This window comes from Leopardus geoffroyi, chromosome B2 (assembly GCF_018350155.1).
Source record: "Leopardus geoffroyi isolate Oge1 chromosome B2, O.geoffroyi_Oge1_pat1.0, whole genome shotgun sequence".
NCBI lineage: Eukaryota > Metazoa > Chordata > Mammalia > Carnivora > Felidae > Leopardus > Leopardus geoffroyi.
In genome coordinates, this window is record NC_059332.1 from 36316962 (window position 1) to 36333715 (window position 16754).

The following is a 16754-nucleotide window of genomic DNA, read 5'->3' on the forward strand; positions in this document are numbered from 1 at the left end:
CTGGCGGACACTGAGTCTGTAGTTGAGCAGGGGGTCGACAGCGTCAGGCTCCCTCTGGGTCCACTGCAGCACATAGGAGTAGTTCTTGGACAGCTTGTGGCTGCGGGTGGGGTTGGGGGTGTCGAAGTAAAACTCCGGGCTGTAGGCTTTGGCTGAGAGGATGGGGATGGGGGCGTGGGGCCGGGGAGGGTGGGGGATGGGGAGAGATACAGAGAGAGGGAGTGCCGGAAAGGGAGACAGAAGAAGATGGCGAGGAACAGAGAGAGGGCATGGGGAGACAAAGAGAAAGGGAATAGAGTGACAAGAGGAGACGGTGGGAGAGGAGGAGATTGGGAGAATGAGGTGCAGTCCCAGGGAAGGTGGGAAATGGAGAAAAGGGAGATTGGGAATTCCAAGAGGTAGTATTGGTGAGAACAGAGAGGAAAGGCCAAGGAAAAGCCAGAGAAAAGAGAAATTTGGGAAGACACGGGGGAGGGATATTAGAGAGGACACAGGGAAAGAGGATGGGGAAAAAGACACAAAGAAGGGTAAGGATATTGAGGTACAAGGAAGAGAAGAGAAAGGAGAAGGACAGAGAGAGACAAAAAGGTGGGGAGACAAGGAAAGTATGGGAGAACAGGGGAGAGGGGAAGGAGGTGGGAAATGTCACAGGGGCCTCTGGCTGGCAGGGCTGGGTGGGGTGGGGAAGGGCTGGGAAGTGACCCGTCCTGGCCCCCTGCTGTTGAGTGAGGAAATCCAAATGAGGACTAAAGGGGCACCCAGTCAGTAGGGGCTGTTGGGAGAGCTTGGGGTGCAGAAGGGCACAGGCACAACTGTGGCTCTCCTCCTGGGGTGCTGCCACCAGGTCTAGCGGTGGGAACCAACTCTCCCTCATGAAGACGGGGGGGGGGGGGGGGGGGGGGGGGAGGGGGGGGGATCAGCAACTCCTTTGGCCACTATGCATTCCCCTCGGCCCTCACCTCAGCCCTTTGACTCATCCAGGCCCGCCTGCAGCCCCAAGCAGCCCACCCGGGAGTGACTTGATGATGAGATGGGCTGAGAGGGATTTCTGGGTACCGAGGGGCCTGAATCTGTGGGGTGACAGCTCAGGAAATGTGTGCTGGCAGGACTAGAGCCACCCACGACGTTCCAGAGAGGCTGCTGAGGGTCGTCTTCTCTCCTCTAAGCTACAGCTCTGGCCCCTCATATTGGGCCTGGGGTCACGAAAAGAGGGAGTCCCCCATCCGCAGCTTCTGGGGCCACGGATTAAAGAGGAGGGGCTTGAAACGTGATGGCTGGGATGGGGCGGTGCCCAGGTCTTGAGTGGGCGGGTTTAAACCTGGTGTGGGTGGGGCTGGAGCTTACCTGCTACCAAAAAAAAAAAAAAAAAAAAAAAAAGCAAGAAATGGAGAGCTGGGATTGGACGAGGCTAGAAGGGGTGGAGCCTATGCTTCTGGCAACCAGGGCCTAGGCGTGGTGTGGGCGGGTCTTTAGAGGGAAGGGCCCAAACTTGGTGCTCCAGGGGCTGGAGGGGAGAAGCCTAAACCCGGGGAAGGAGGGGTTTGAGAGAGGCAGGGCTGTCCGAGGCCAAGGAACGGGGCTGAGCTAAAACGGGGGCGGGGGGAGGGGGGCTTAGGACACGTACAAACGGACCTTGAGACGACCTACACCTGGAGTGGGCGTGGGCGAAGGGATCTAGCCTGTCTGGAGGGGACCTGGCTGTAAACGACGTCACGGTTAGGTCCGGGCGGCATGGGCGGGGCCTAGACCTGGCATGGGCGGGTGTTGGGAAGGCAGGGGCCTGAACCCAGTACGGGCAACTGGAAAGGGGCGCGGCCCAGTCCGGGAGTGGGCGGGGGCTGGAGTTGGGGCGGAGCCTGGTCCCAGGTGGGCGCGGTTGGGTGGGGCGGGACCCACGGGACGCTCACCCGAGACCTGAAAGAGGCAGGTGGCCGAGCCCACGTCATTGGAGATGCTGCACTCGTAGCTGCCGCTGCTGTCGCGGGTGACGGCGTCGAGGCGCAGTTCGGAGTGGTCGGGAGCCTCGGCGGCGACGGGGACAGCCGGCGGCGGAGGCAGCAGCTGCCCTTTGAAGCGCCACACAGCCGAGGCGATACGCTGGGGGCTGCCTCGGAGCAGCGAGCAGCGCAGCAGCACGGGCCGGCCCAGCGCCTGGCGCACATCCTGGGAGCTGGGCTCCACCTCCGGCGGGACTGGGGGTGGGGGCGGCGGGGGCGGCGGTCAGCGGGGCCGAGTGGGGTTTGAGGAGCGGCCCCATTGAAGGCGACGCACTCGACCCTGCTCCCGCACCCCGCAGCCTGGAAGGATCTCAGAGCGGATACACGCTCGCAACATAACACAATGGCCACGCTCAGAACTCCCTGACCTGCAGATACCCACCCCCCTCCCGGCCATTTCCTCCAGCGTGCTTCCCAGACTGGGCCTTTAGTCTAGCCTCAAAGGGTCCCCTCACCCCACCGTGTAGTGAAAAAGCAGCATAACGTCGGGGTTTAGAGCATGATCCCCGGAGCTAGTTGCCTTAGGTTCAAATCTCAGCCCTGCCTCAAACTAGCTAGCGAGGCGTTAGGCAAGTTACTTATCCTGGGACTCGGTTTCTCTATTTGTAAAAATAAGGGAACGATAGAGTCTATTTATAGGGCTGTGGAGGGTTAAATAAGTTCATGCATTAAAATGCTCTTAGAGTAGGGCTTGGCACAAGGTGAGTTAACTCTCATCGTTATAGTCTCAGACACAACGTGCTCCCTTGAGAGTCTTTCAAACTCCCGTGTCTACCTGTCAAAATCAGTTATTTCTTTGCTCACTGGGTCCCTGGGAATGCAGATGGGGGTGGGGGGCACTTGGTATTGGAAGTGTGACAAGGGTCAGACTTCCCACCTTAGAACACGGGGGGGGTGGCAAGGTTCTAGGGGTATCCGCAGTACTTGGAGGGGGCTGGTTGGACTGGAGTGTACGAAGGGGTGAAGAGGGGGGCAGGCCAGGCTGCGAATCGGGAGGGACAGCTCTGATGTGGTCCAGGTGGGGCGATGGGACTCACACTGCACGTTCAGCTGCACCTGGGCCTCGCGGGGGCGCACGTTGAAGCCATTATACCGTGCCGTCTGGCAGCGGTAGGTCCCACTCATGTCGCGGCTCACGTGCTCCAGCCGCAGCTTCCCGTCCGGAGTCTCCTCCAGGGGCAGCCCCGAGGGCAGCAGCGCTGCCTCCTTGTCCACGCGGGACCAGAGCACCGGCGGCCGCGGCTTGCCTCGAACCTCACACTGCAGCTCAGCGGGCGAGCCCTCCCGCACTGTCACCACGGCCCTGCCCTTGGGCACGCTGATGGTGGGCGGCACTGCGGTGAGGAAGCGGGTAGGAGCAAGGTTAGAGCTCCCCGCTAGCCTCTGCCGTGAGGCTTCTGCTCCCCTCCCCCTAGGAGCCTCCCTCGCGCATCCCAGATGTCCCAAAGATCCTTCAGCATCTCCAAAGCACAACTCGCCTCCCCCCATTCTCCCCACCTCCTGCACCCCCGAGGGTCTCCCAACTCAGAAAAAGGGCTGAAGTCATCCTGGCCTATTCCTTCTTTCCCTTTACCCCAACAAAAGGGGGTTCCACTTTTAAACAGTTCTACCAAAGGATGCCTTCCCTCAACCCCCTCTCTCCTGCCCACTGGCCCTGCTCTAATTAAAGCTTCCATCTTGTCTTCTGGAGTGCTATTACAGATCGCTAGTCGGTCCTCCAACATCCTTACCCCTCCTCCCAAAGTAATAGAATGTCTGGAGTTTAGCAGGGCACACAGCCAGAATAACCATGATGTCCCCTAGCCTGCTAGCTGTGGCCATGTGACCAAGTTCTGGCCAATGGGATGGGACAGAAAATAAGGTTCTTCACAGGGAGAGGCTGTGCCCCTCTTCCCTTCCTTCTCCTTGCAGGCTGGAATGCAGATTAATGGCTGCAGCTGGGACTGCCATTGTGGACAAGGCGGTACACGCTAAGGGTAACAAGACAAGATGGAGCCTGGGGCCCTGAGGATTTGGTGGAGCAGAGCCATTATTCCAGCCCAGACTGCTCACTTTTACCAGAAAAAATAGTACACATCTACCTCGTTTAAGCCACTAGTAGCATTTCGGGATTTTCTGTTATTCACCGCCAAACCTAATCCAACCCAGCACATCACCCAACTGGAGAGTCTTTTAAAGACTTCCATGGGTCCCATCCCACATGACATGGACCAAATTAAAATGTCCGACATCAGGGGCGCCTGGGTGGCGCAGTCGGTTAAGCGTCCGACTTCAGCCAGGTCACGATCTCGCGGTCCGTGAGTTCGAGCCCCGCGTCAGGCTCTGGGCTGATGGCTCGGAGCCTGGAGCCTGTTTCCGATTCTGTGTCTCCCTCTCTCTCTGCCCCTCCCCCGTTCATGCTCTGTCTCTCTCTGTCCCAAAAATAAATAAACGTTGAAAAAAAAATTTTAAAAAAAATGTCCGACATCAAATATGAATTACAAATAACTCTACAAGGCAAGCTGAGGTCCAGTTACCTAGTTAGCATAATTTATACTCTGGAAACATTTATACATGTGTTGGCTTTAATTTTACAGTTTTCTCTTTGTATTTTGGAGCCAATTAATTTCTTTTTCCGGGTCTGAATCATTGCCACAAGCCCTTAAAAAGCTTCCGTGCCGTAGGCATCAGGCTGATGAGCCAAATGGAGGAAATGGCCCTGCGCCCCGTTGATTTCCCTGTTTCTAAAACATCCCAGCTCCCCAACCTTCTGTGCCCTCACACGCTAAAGGGCTGTTGTCTCCCCGCTTTGGGGCTGCAGTGCCCTCAGGTTAAAACTCAAACTCCTCGCGTCTGCAAACCCAAGGGTCCTGTTCCCGTCTCTGCCTTTCCCACCTCATCTTCCCTCTCTCGTCCCGTATCCCAGCTATGGGATCCCCTTGTAAGGGATACTCTGCCCGGACACGAAGTCGTCTCCCTGTGCAAAAGTCAGGATTCGAAGGCACCCCCGAGGCCATCTGGTTCAATGTCTCACAGAGGTGAAACGGAGGCCCAGAGAATTAAAGAGGCTTAGTCAAAGTCAGCCAGCTCCTCCGTGCAAGGGGCTAGGGGCTGGAGATAAGATTCTAGGAACTCTCTCCGAAATTATCCCTTCCAAACTTCCGTCATGCATAAAATGAACACCCTTCAGGTGTGGCTCTAAAGTCAGACTGCTCGAGTTTGAATCCCAGCTACACCACTTACTGTTTGTTACCTTAGGTAAGTCTCTTAAACTCTCTGAGCCCGTTTCTTCATCTCTCAAAACTGATGATAAACTATCCCATACGCTAAACCATGAAGGTAAATGACATCAATATGAAATCATCAGAACACATAGTAAACACTCAATAAATGTTAGTCATTATTTCATTATTCTTATTTATTATTATCGGAATAAAGACCCAAATCCCTGCATGATCTTGCCCCTGCTGGCCCCTCCACTCTCTCACATCTCACTCCATTCTCCCAGTCGCACTCTCCTTGGGTGCTCCAAATGGCCCATGCGCTTACCTGCCCCAGTGCCTTTGCACGTGCTGATTCTTTGGCCTGCCTTTCTCTTCCACCCTCCCTTGTTCTCCTTTGCCTAGTAAAACCTGCCCCTCCCTCAGATCTCAGATCAAACATTCTGAGGAAACTCTTTCTTGACTCTCACGTATCACTGTTTGCAGTCATATATTTATCTGTGAGACTATCTGAACAACGTTTGCCTTCCCACTTAGTTCAATGTAAGCAGAGCTTATCTGCCCACCACTCTACCCCCGAGCCTAGCACAATGCCTGGCATATAATAGGTGCTTAATAAATGTGTGCAACGTGAACAAATGGTGTTCCCCTCACTGTGGCCTCCTTTTTTCAAGCTACTGTCCCCACCTCCCCTCTGTGGGCCTCTCCAGCTCCCTCACACACACACCCCATGCTGCTTCAGCTGCCCACCTGTCTCAGAGGAGATGTTGACCTCGACGCTCAGGTCAGGCACTGGTGCCCCTGGGAAGGAGGCCACGCAGAGGTAGGTGCCATAGTCACTGAAGTGCAGGTCAATGAGCTCTAGGCTGCTGGTGACGGCAGGCAACTCAGGGTCGTTTCGGGTCACCAGCAGCCTCTTGGACATGCGTGCCGGCTTGCCATTCTTGAACCACTGGTATGTCACCTTCTCCTGGGGCACCGCATCCACATGGCACGACAGCTTCAGGTCTTGGCCCAGCTGTATGTTCTCACTCTCTTTGATCACATCTGGGGTGATCTGGAACGTAGCATTCTTCATGGCTACAGGTGGATGGGGAGGGAAGGGTGGCTGGGGCTGGCCCAAAGCCAAGGCTCTATGTCCCACCCCCATCCAGACCCAGCTTCTCTCCTTGAACCAGCCCTCCCTGCAGGCTGGGGGCTACAACCCCATCCCACCCCCAAGAGAAACCATCACTTTACTTGGAAATTGCTCTGCTTGTTCAGATGCATTTTGAAAAGTTCAAAAAAGCTGGCTGTAGAAAAGTAGGTTTAGTAATTGTTCTAGCCACTGTTGATTGAACATCCACTATGTGAGAGGCACTGTTCTAAGCCCTTTACATGGGTTGACTCATTTAACCCGTCCCACAGTCTTTGAGGGAGGCACTTTCCTGTCCCCATTTTACAAAGGACAGAACTGAGGCTCAGACAGTTTAAGGAACTTGCCCGAAGAAGTAGCCAACCTTGAATTCAGACTCAGCCTACGCTCTTAACGGCTGTGCTGCTTTATTTTTGTTCTTTTCTAAACCTTGAATATGCAAAATACAAATTTTGGAAAGAAGTGCCAGAATGTACTAGTACTTCTATCTAAAGAGTGGAACTGAGGGGAAATTTTAATTTGCACATTTTATCCTTTTGTCCTGTTTGATTCTTTGCAATAAGTTTGTGTAATTTTTATAATGAAAGCCTAACACGATAATTTTACATGACGTTACATAAAAACACAGAGTTTAGAACAATGAAAGGTCTAGCCTTTTTTGAAAAGTCTGTTAAAAAAAAAAAAAGAAAAAGAAAAAGAAAAACCTGAATATTGTCTGACGTAGCCAAGAGGTAGACAGCATTCGTAATATTTGGGTGCTGATTCAATAGGACCGTGGTACAATGGCCATGAACCAGGACTGGCCCGGGCAAAGCAGGCTGTATGTCACCCTAAGAGGTAACCGTAAGTATTTGATGTAAATTGCAATCTCACGAACCCAGGTTTTAAAGGCCCCGAATGTAATTAGGTGGAGAAAAATAATCTGACAGAAGAAGAACCATCAGAGGAAGAAATAGTCATCAGCAACAATCTGGCTACTGTGTTTCTTGCTCTGGTTAAGTAAAAAGTCACTGAGAGCTAGCTTCTTTTTGTGAGAAGAGTCAGAGAGAGACTGGTTGGTGAGGGAAGAACAAACGGAAAGTCCATTTCATCAGAAGATTCTCCACTGAATTTGACAGAAGCTGTACTTTATTTTCAAGTGCTAAAGAGCTGGAATCAAGCCTAGATCTTTAAATTTTTCAAATAAACAACAAACAAACAACCTAAGGTTACTCCTAAGTCAGAAGAATTTAAAGTTCTCTCTGTAAAGCACATGAGCAAAATCAAGATCATACGGAGCAGCTAATGAGGCTGAAGTTTCATAAGGGAAGTGTTTGTACTTCATTTGCGCCCCCAAGTTTTGTATCATTTTTACATTTACTAATTACCTTCAGACTCACTGACATGCTTTGCTAATAAAGATTTGCATATGAGGTATGTGCAAATGTATGTTACTTTCACTTTAACTCCATTAAAAAGGTAGAAACCAGGGGTGCCTGGGTGGCTCAGTCGGTTGAGCGTCCGACTTCGGCTCAGGTCATGGTCTCGCGGTTTGTGGGTTCGTGCCCCGCGTCGGGCTCTGTGCTGACGGCTCGGAGCCTGGAGCTTACTTCGGATTCTGTGTTTCCTCCTGCCTCTGCCCCTCCCATGTTCATGCTCTATTTCTCACTGTCTCTCAATAATAAATAAACATTTAAAAAAGTAATTAAAAAAATAAAAAAATAAAAAGGTAGAAACCATTGTACGGGAAGAGAAGAAATTTCTCTCGCAGACTGGAATGTCCACATTTAGCTTTTCGCAGCCTCAGTTTCCCAATCTAAAAAAAAATGTAGGTAATCAACGCCAGCCCTCCTCCCTTCTTCCATTGTTGAGATGATATTTGGGAGAGGAGATTATAAATAAAACGTTCTACAAATCGTGGTCCTGCTGCCCGCGGGCAGACGCCTGAGTTGCGGGGAAATCACAGTGCCTGGAACACGCCTCCTCGGTATACCTCATCCCCAGAAAGGAAGCAGACAGGCCCCTTTCCTAGGTCACTGGCAGTGCCTGGAGGACAGGGACGCTGCCTGCCTGCCGAGTTCCCTCCCACCCCTCTGGACCCACGTACATCGCACCAGCAGGTTGACGGTCTTCTTGGCGGGATTGCCCACGTTGTTGGTGGCTGTGCAGTTGTAGGAGCCAGAGTCCCGGGCCTGCACTGAAGGGATGCTGAGGGTGCCGCTCTGAGCCAGGGCACCCAGGGGCAGCGGGCCCGGCCCGTGGGACCACTGCAGCTGGGGTAAGGGATCACCGCCTGTCAGCAGGCACCGTACCGTCACATTCTCCCCAGGGTTTACCACCAGAGTTTCATTCACAGACAGCTTCAGGGCTGGTGGTGCTAAGAGGACAAGGAGGTGGGGTCTTAGGGGACCATGAGGCAGGGCTGGGGGAGGGGTGGGGTCCAGGGAAACCATGGGGTTGGAGAAGGCCTAGAGGGAGAAGAGAGGGGAGAAGTCAGGGAGCAGGCGTGGGGGAGGAGGGGACGCACTAATGGTGACGTGCCTGGAGTCCTGTGTGGGGTGGGGCACTTTCTCCTGGCAGGGGAGTGAGCCAGGTGGGCAAAGGGCATGGGCAGGGCAGTCCTGTACCCGTGGTATTGGTGAGCCGGAAGGTGATGGCCTTGTCCGGGATGCCGCACACGTTGCGTACAGACACCTGGCAGGTGTAGCTGGCGTAGTCCTGGGGCCGCAGGTTCTTCAGCTTCAGGACCTTGGTCTCCCCCTAGGGCAGGAGCACACCACTGGGCTGAGGGGCCTGCTTGGGTCTCTGGGGATCCCGCACACATTCACCCAGCACCAGTGGCTGAAGCAAATTCCTATTTTCATTCCTATCTTGCCAACCTCCACACCGTTTATCCCCAGGGAGCCTGAGCCTGGGATGGATACTGCGCTCTCCGTAGCTTGAGCGTCTCTGGATGCGATGTCCTGGTACACACAGCCAGGACCACGCCTCAGCTTTCCCCCTCTGGGAAAGGGAGCATAAGGAAGGAATCCTGCCCTGTCTTACAACCTATACAGACACGGGGTTGGCCCACAGGCCACGTCCACATGGGGAGCTTTGACAGCCACCAGGGATAGCCACCTCTGAAAGACTCCCCTGGCAGGACAGACTCATCACCATCTCCTGGGACTGGAGGGGACCCATGGGAAGCGCTCCCCATGTGCTGCTCCCCAACTCCTGCTGTGCCTGCCCAGGAGCCCGCCCCCCCCCCCCGCCCCCCCGCCATGTGCATGCAGGGATGACACATCCGCCCCTCGGGGGTGCCTTTTCTAACAAGCGATGTTCCAGGAAGACACGCCGCCTTGGGGACTCTGCTGTCCTCACCACTGCTCCCTGACCTTTCTGTCCTGATCTCATCTGGCCCAAGTTTTCTGAAGCCCAATCAGAACGCATGCTTCTGAGGTCAGAACAGAATCATTAGAGTCAGGGCAGCCCCTCGAACACCAGATCATGAGGCCTCAGTCCCCACGTTCCCCTCCCTTGCTGGGTGCCCAAGGAAGAGTGTGGGGGGAGCCGTGAGGAGACAGGCCAGCTGCTGTCCATCCTGACCTGGGTGTAGAGGGGTTCATAGATGTCGACCCCATTGTCCTGGCTGTGGGACAGGGTGTCGGAGCCCCGCTTCCAGATGAAGCGGGCAGGCGGGTTGGAGTTGACAGTACAGCGCAGGAACACCGTCTTCTCCTGGTAGAAGTTGCCTCGAACGTCACTCACCGTCTGGTGCACCGTCAGCACAGGCTCATCCAGGTCTGCAAGGACACAGCCCCAGGGAGGTCAGGGCTGGGTGACCCCCACGGTGGGGGGGCTTGGGCTCCTGGCAGCCCCCCAGGAAAGCTAAGCCACCCTCAAGGGATGCCTCTGGAGAGCCAGATGCCATCCCAGCCCTGCTTGCTTGACCAACCTGTTAGAGGCAGGGGAATGGACTTAATGGCTTCCTAGCTGTCCCTCACAGGAACTGCATGGGGCTGTCTACCTTCACCCTCCCATCATGGGATGGAGGAAGCAGGGCACACTGGAAATCAGGGCACTGTCCAAATCCAAGGTTACCTGTTAATTTGCAGTGTGGCCTGCCTAAGTCCCTTCTCTCTCTGGGCCTCTTTCCTCACTGGTAAACTGGACTCGATTGGTGGTTCTCACCGCTGTTTGCATGACAGAATCACATGGAGATTTTCTTTTTTAATGCCAAAGCCTGGCAGAGCTCACTGATGGTGTCAGAAGTCACAAGAATGATTGCCTCTAAGGAGATTACTGAACTGGGAGGGAGCATGAGGGAACTGTCGGGGGTCCTGGAAATGCTCTTGAACTGGATGGTGTTTACATAGGTATACACATAAGAATTCATTGAACTGTACATTTAAGATTAGTGCACTCTAGGGGCGCCTGGGTGGCTCAGTTCGTTAAGCGTCCAACTTCGGCTCAGGTTATGATCTCGCGATTTGTGGGTTCAAGTCCCTTATCGGGCTCTGTGCTGACAGCTTGAAGCCTGCTTTGGATTCTGTGTCTCCCTCTCTCTCTGCCCCTCCCCCACTCACACTCTGTCTCTCGCTCTAAAAAACAAATAAACATTTAAAAAAATATTAGTTAACTCTATTGGATGTAAGTTAATCCTCAATAAAAAAAAAAAAAAAAAAAAAAAGTTGAAAAAATCCCAGGGCGCCTGTGTGGCTCCGTTGGTTAAGCATCCAATGTTGGCTCAGGTCATGATCTCACAGTCTGTGGGTTCGAGCCCCACGTCAGGCTCTATGCTGACAGCTCAGAGCCTGGAGCGTGATTCAGATTCTGTGTCTCGCCCCCCACCCCCAACCCCTGCTCTCTCTGCCCCTCCCCCACTTGTGCTCGCTTTCTCTCTCTCTCAAAAATAAATAAACTTAAAAAAAAAAAAAAAAGAAACGAAAACAATCCCGATGCCGGCCCCACCCCCAATTACATCAGAATCTCTGGAAGTAGGACCCAGGCATCAGTATTTTCTTTATAAGATCCCCTAGGAGGGGCCTGGGTGGCTCAATCAGTAAAGTGCCCAACTCTTGACTTGGGCTCAGGTCATGATCTTTGCAGTTCCTGGGATCAAGCCCCATGTCAGGCTCTGTACTGATGGCACAGGGCCTGCCTGGGATTCTCTCTCTCCCTCTCTCTCTACCCTCCCCTGTTCACACACACACACTCTCTCTCAAAATAAATAAATAAACATTAAACCAAAACAAGAGCCCCTAGACATTCTAATGTACAGCCAGTGTTGTGAACCACAGGAATCAACAACCCACAGTCTAACATCCCACAAGAGGCATTCCAACATCCCGTCACTCTTTCCTTGCACAGCCCCCTTGGACAGAAGTCATAACAAAGACCATGGGTGGAGGTAAGGCATTGATGACACCTAAGCCATGCCTGCCAGCCCCTCCCAGCACCAATAACTCAAAAAATGATCCTCAGCCCCAGGGTTTGGCAGGCCCTTGGGTGGCTGATGGGAGACAGAAGGGTCTAAGGTTCCAGTGGTCACCACTTGGGGGTCTCATTGGGGGGCGTGAGGCATAGTTAATGGGTAGAATCATTGCAGAAATTAAGATGGTGCCAGAGAGGCCCCTTGGGTTGGCTCTACGGTTTCTGGGTACCTAGGATCAGCCTGGGTGAGCACAGAGGCAGGTGGCAAGCCGTAAAATAGCCTCTTGGGGTTAATGGGGTATCTCCATGGAAGGTAGGTAGGGACTAGGGGCTTCTCATTCAACCAGCAGCAAGGACTGAACAGTGCTTGGTTATGTAGGTGGTGGGGGTAGGGAAGATTCAGAGGTACCCTTGGGACAAAAGCAGAGATATGAGGTCCTGTGGGAAGGGCACTGGGCCAGAGTCAAGAGCACCTTTGCAGGTGAACAAGTCACAAACACAAACCCTTGGTACCTCATATCATCTGTGAAAAAGAGTATAATCCAAACTGTCCTGCCCTCCCTGACCACTGTTTTTTTAAGTTTATTTATTTTGAGGGGCAAGAGAGGGAGGGAAGGGTAGAGAGAGGGAGAGAGAGAATCCCAAGCGGGCTCTGCGCTGACAGCCACACAGGCTTGAACTCACCAACAGTGAGATCATGACCTGAGCCCAAACCAAGAGTTGGAGGCTTAGATGACTGAGCCACCCAGAGGCCCCTCCCTGACCACTTTAGAGGGACGTTGCAAGGTTCATACAAATTACGGACGGATATGTGTGAATTGTATAGGATGATGCACATTGGAGGAACAGCAGATATGCCCCTCTAGTCCGGGAGAGATAAGAAGGTCTCTACTGTCTTCTTCCATGGAGCTATTGCTTCTTCAGCCTCCTTTCCACCCGCCTCCTTCTTCCCAGGCTGAGCACGCGGCGGCACCCACGGCGCCAACTCACACTGCACATCCACACGAATAGACTTGATGGCGGGCACGCCCACGCCGTTCTCAGCCTTGCAGTAGTAGCGGCCGCCCTGTGTGCGTGCGATGCGCTCAATGCGCAGCGTCTCGTTGAACACTGACGTCTCCTGGAACTTGTCGGATGCGCTGCCCGCAGTCTTGGTCCAGCGCACCTGGACCGGCAGGGTGGGACACAGTCAGACGTGGCAGTGAGGGTGGGGGGCACACCCGGGCCTGGGAAACTAACCCAGACAGACTCCCAGGGATACACAGATGGGGTAGGACGCCTCAGGCAAGAGCCTGGGAAATCTGGGGTCGGATGGAGGAGGCTTTAAATAAGGCTGTGTAGTGCAGTGGTTAAGAGCATGGATTTGGGCAAATTACCCAACCTTTCCTGCCTTCCTTTCCTCATTGGTAAAATAGAGAACATTATGCCCTCCTAAGGTTACTGGGAGGATTACATGTGCCTTAGTGCCTGTAAGACTAAGAATTTGATAAAAATTTTAGTAGCCTTGGGTAGGCTATTCCTCTCTCAGCTTCAGATTTTTCATCTGTGAAAGAGGTCTCTGAGGTAGCCAGCCTCCAAGATGGCCCCAGTAATCCCTGCCTCCAGTCCTTTTCTGTGGTGCCCTCCCACTTTGTACCAGGGCTGGTCTGTGTGACCAATATAACACAGCAGGCATGATGGTATGTCACTTCCAAGACCAGGTTATAAAAGACTGTGACTTCCATCTTGGGGAAAGCCATCTGGCTGTCACGAGCAGCCCTGTGCAGGGGTCCACAGGGAAATAATGGAAACCTCAGGTCAACAGCCACAGGAGTTAGCTTGCAAGTGGGTCCTCCAGCCCCAGTCAAATGACTGCAGCCTCCTGAGATACCCTGAGCCAGAACTGGCCAGCTAAGCTGCTCCTGGATTCTGGTCCCACAGGAACTATGAGACACTAAGTGTCTATTGTTTTAAGTCCCTGAATTTTAGAGCATTTGTTATGCAGCAATAGATAACTGTAACTATCATATAGCATAATACTCACTTTGCAGAGTCATTGTGAGGTAGCCCCTGGCCCATATTAGTCATTCAACAAATTCCTATTATTATATTTGCCCTAAATTGTGGGAAACTATTGAGGATCACACAAGAAACTGGAGCTACTCCTCAGGGTACCAGACGTTTAAGAAAAATTGATCGGTTCCAGATGATTGAGTCTTGAGGACTGGGGGATGGGGTAGGGAAGTTTCCACCTTAAAGTTGGGGAGAATTGCTTATTACTGAGACAGGGCAAGGTGCCTGATGCTGGTGAATAGGTCAGGCCATAGGCCACAAAAACAGCAAGGCTCAGGAGAAGTGGGTGAAGGGCAACCTTCTCATTCAGAGAAGCGTCACTGCAGGCCTCATTGTTGCTACTGTCATCCCCCCGCCACCCTCAACTTTTCCCTCAGGGATCTAGAGGGGACAAAACCTGCAGAAGGCTATAGGCAATTTCAGGCAATTCACACTTAGGTCAGAGGGTGCCTTGGAGAGAAACCAAGGCCATGAGAATATCTTTTCTTTTACATTTGACATTTTGCAGTTTTACTGTGTTTATCTAGATGGGATGTGTTTAGAAACTGCTTTGGATTTGCTTTGTTTTATCCACCTGAGGGTTTGTACCTTTCTTCAGGTCAGCACAATTCTCAGTCTTTACCTCCTCGAATGTTGTCTTCTCTCAGTTTTTTCTAGTCTGTCCTTCCAGAATGCCTACATTTACGTTGGAGCTTGTCATTCTATTCTCCATGCCTCCCAGCTTCCTTTCCACATTTCCATCTCTTTGTCTCCTCCAGACCACACTGTAGTTGATTTCCCTGGATCTATCATCCAATTCGCTAATTTTCTCTTTAGCTATCTCTATGCACAGAGGCCAAGTTTTTAAAAAGACTGTGTTATTTTTTATCTCTAGGATTTCTATTTGTTTTTTTCCCCCCATATCTAACTGATCAGGTTGTATAATGTCTTGTGGATTATATTCCTTTCATTGTCTCTTGAAACACTTTAATCATATTTATTTTAAAGATCCTTTCAGATTGTTCTGTTATCTCTGTTTCCTCAGATGTGGATTGCTCAATTTTGGGGGGGCGGGGGGGGGGTCTATGGATTGGCTCTCCTGGCAGTGTATTTTCAAATGTGTTTGGAAACTTTACTCCACAGGCTTGCATTTCATGGGAGTTTTCTTCCACAGAAGTCCCACTTAGGCCCTCACAGGCCTGTCTGTGGTATAGCTTTTATGGTTTCCAATGCCCAAGACACATAGGTTCACAGGTTCCAACTAGTTTTTATATTAATTTCTCAGCTTAGGGTTTCCTCACCACTTGTATAGTGCAAGACACAGACAGCCTAAGGGTTGTGCTCCTTCGTAGGTGACTCTGTTTATACCCATGCCCTGAAGCAGAATCTGATCCCTGCTGTGACTCTAGGATGTGGGACAGAGCTCTTCTGATCCCCATTCACAGGTGATGCCCTTGTCCAGCTTCCTGCTTTAGGTAGAGAGTCTAGGTCTAACCTCCAAGCATAGATGGACCTGTGGCCTCAACTCATATCCCCCATGTGTGTGTTAATACTACTATCCCTGAGGTGAGTACGCAGTCCAAGCCCCTCCAAGGAGTTCTTCACCTTCTGCTCACTGCCATTGCTATAGATCCTTCATTTTGGCCCTCAAGATTCCCTCTCTGTTGCTACTTGTTTGGAGTGGGGAATTCCATGCCCACTCAGCCCCCCATCCTGACCTTAAAGTGGGCCAGGAGATGCTGCTTCCCTGTTCCCCTACTAGATTGGATGCTCCATGACAACGGAACTGTAACTGTATCTTTAGGACCCATCACAGTGCTGGGCACATAGCAGGTGCTCCATAAACATTTGTTGTAATGAACTGAGCAAACAAGGAGGTAGACGGCATTTCAGGAGAAGGGAGCAGAAGTGGCTAACGCAGGAATGAACAGGGTGTACTTGGGCAAGTGTGACTGGAGCACAGGGTGTGAGGAGGATGGCAGTGGAGGTCAGACAGGCAGAAAGGCAGGTGGGGTCAGCCTGTGGGAGGTCTTCACTTCCACCTCTAGCAGCCTGAAATGGGTCTGGTAGGTAATAGGTAAACCATCGAAGGTGTCTGAGCTGGGGAGTGATAGGACAGAGCAGGTTTGAAGATGATGATTCTGGGAATGGGGAACAGAAGCAGAAGCATGGGGATCCAGTTAGTCTATTGCAGTGGTCCAAGGGATAGGACTGAAGGTCTGGCCTCCAGAGGTAATGAGGAATAGAAGCAGAAGACCCATGCGGGAGACATAAAAACAGAGGCCTCAGAGGCTGGCTAGATGTGGGGAATGAGAAGGCAGAGTCAAATATTAGCCCAAGGGTTTGAGCCTAGGTAGCAGGAGGAACAAGGAAATCATGGATGGAAGTAGAAAAAAGAGTGTGTGCACGCACAGCCACAGACACGAACGACTCAAAAACGCGATGCACAAGGGGACACACACAGATGGCCAGTGCAGCCTTAGGGAGAGATGGCCCAGCTGCCTCCCTGGCATTAGGGAGGACCATCCCGATGTCACACCTGATACAAACACCAACCTGAAGGCTGGCAGCATTGTTGTCACTTCTAAACAAAACTTTGAGAAGAAGCGAGCAGTGATAATGGTTTTAGGTTGAGTCTTTAGGGGTCTCCTTGTCCATCTGCTGGTCTCAGGGCCAAACCCATCAAAGCCATCCCTCTTCCCAAGATTATCCCAAAAACCTATTTTGCATTTCACTGTCCTCCCTAGGATCCAATGAAAAATTTTCTGCTGCTCTTAAATGCCACGGCAGCTCACCAGCAAATTCCATCATTCCTCCAGCCTGGCTCCTGCCTCTTGCCACCAGCTTCGGTGAGAACTGGCCAACGCTTCTGACGGAACCATATACGTGGTCTGTGACAAAATTTACCTGGCTTCTGGTAAATTTACTCATCTTCTGCTGCTTTCTAATTGCTTTCAGGCTTTTACCATCAAGAACGTGGGGCTTGCCTACCTGAAG

At 52.2% G+C, this 16754-nt stretch overlaps 1 protein-coding gene across 4 annotated transcripts in view; it reads right to left on the reverse strand.

The window, feature by feature from the left end:
* The window catches only part of MDGA1 (MAM domain containing glycosylphosphatidylinositol anchor 1), a 61742-nt gene that overhangs the window by 13292 nt on the left and 31696 nt on the right, over positions 1–16754 (reverse strand). For 2 of the 4 annotated variants that reach the window (XM_045498051.1, XM_045498052.1), the window contains exons 3-10: positions 12717–12891; positions 9900–10096; positions 8939–9071; positions 8419–8688; positions 5948–6277; positions 3035–3331; positions 1908–2192; positions 1–100 (exon numbers count right to left, since the gene is read on the reverse strand). In XM_045498051.1, coding sequence (XP_045354007.1) covers positions 1–100; positions 1908–2192; positions 3035–3331; positions 5948–6277; positions 8419–8688; positions 8939–9071; positions 9900–10096; positions 12717–12891 — 1787 coding nt within the window. Of the gene's footprint in view, positions 153–1907; positions 2193–3034; positions 3332–5947; positions 6278–8418; positions 8689–8938; positions 9072–9899; positions 10097–12716; positions 12892–16754 lie in introns of all 4 variants that reach the window. The other 2 variants (XM_045498053.1, XM_045498054.1) reach the window with 1 other exon arrangement.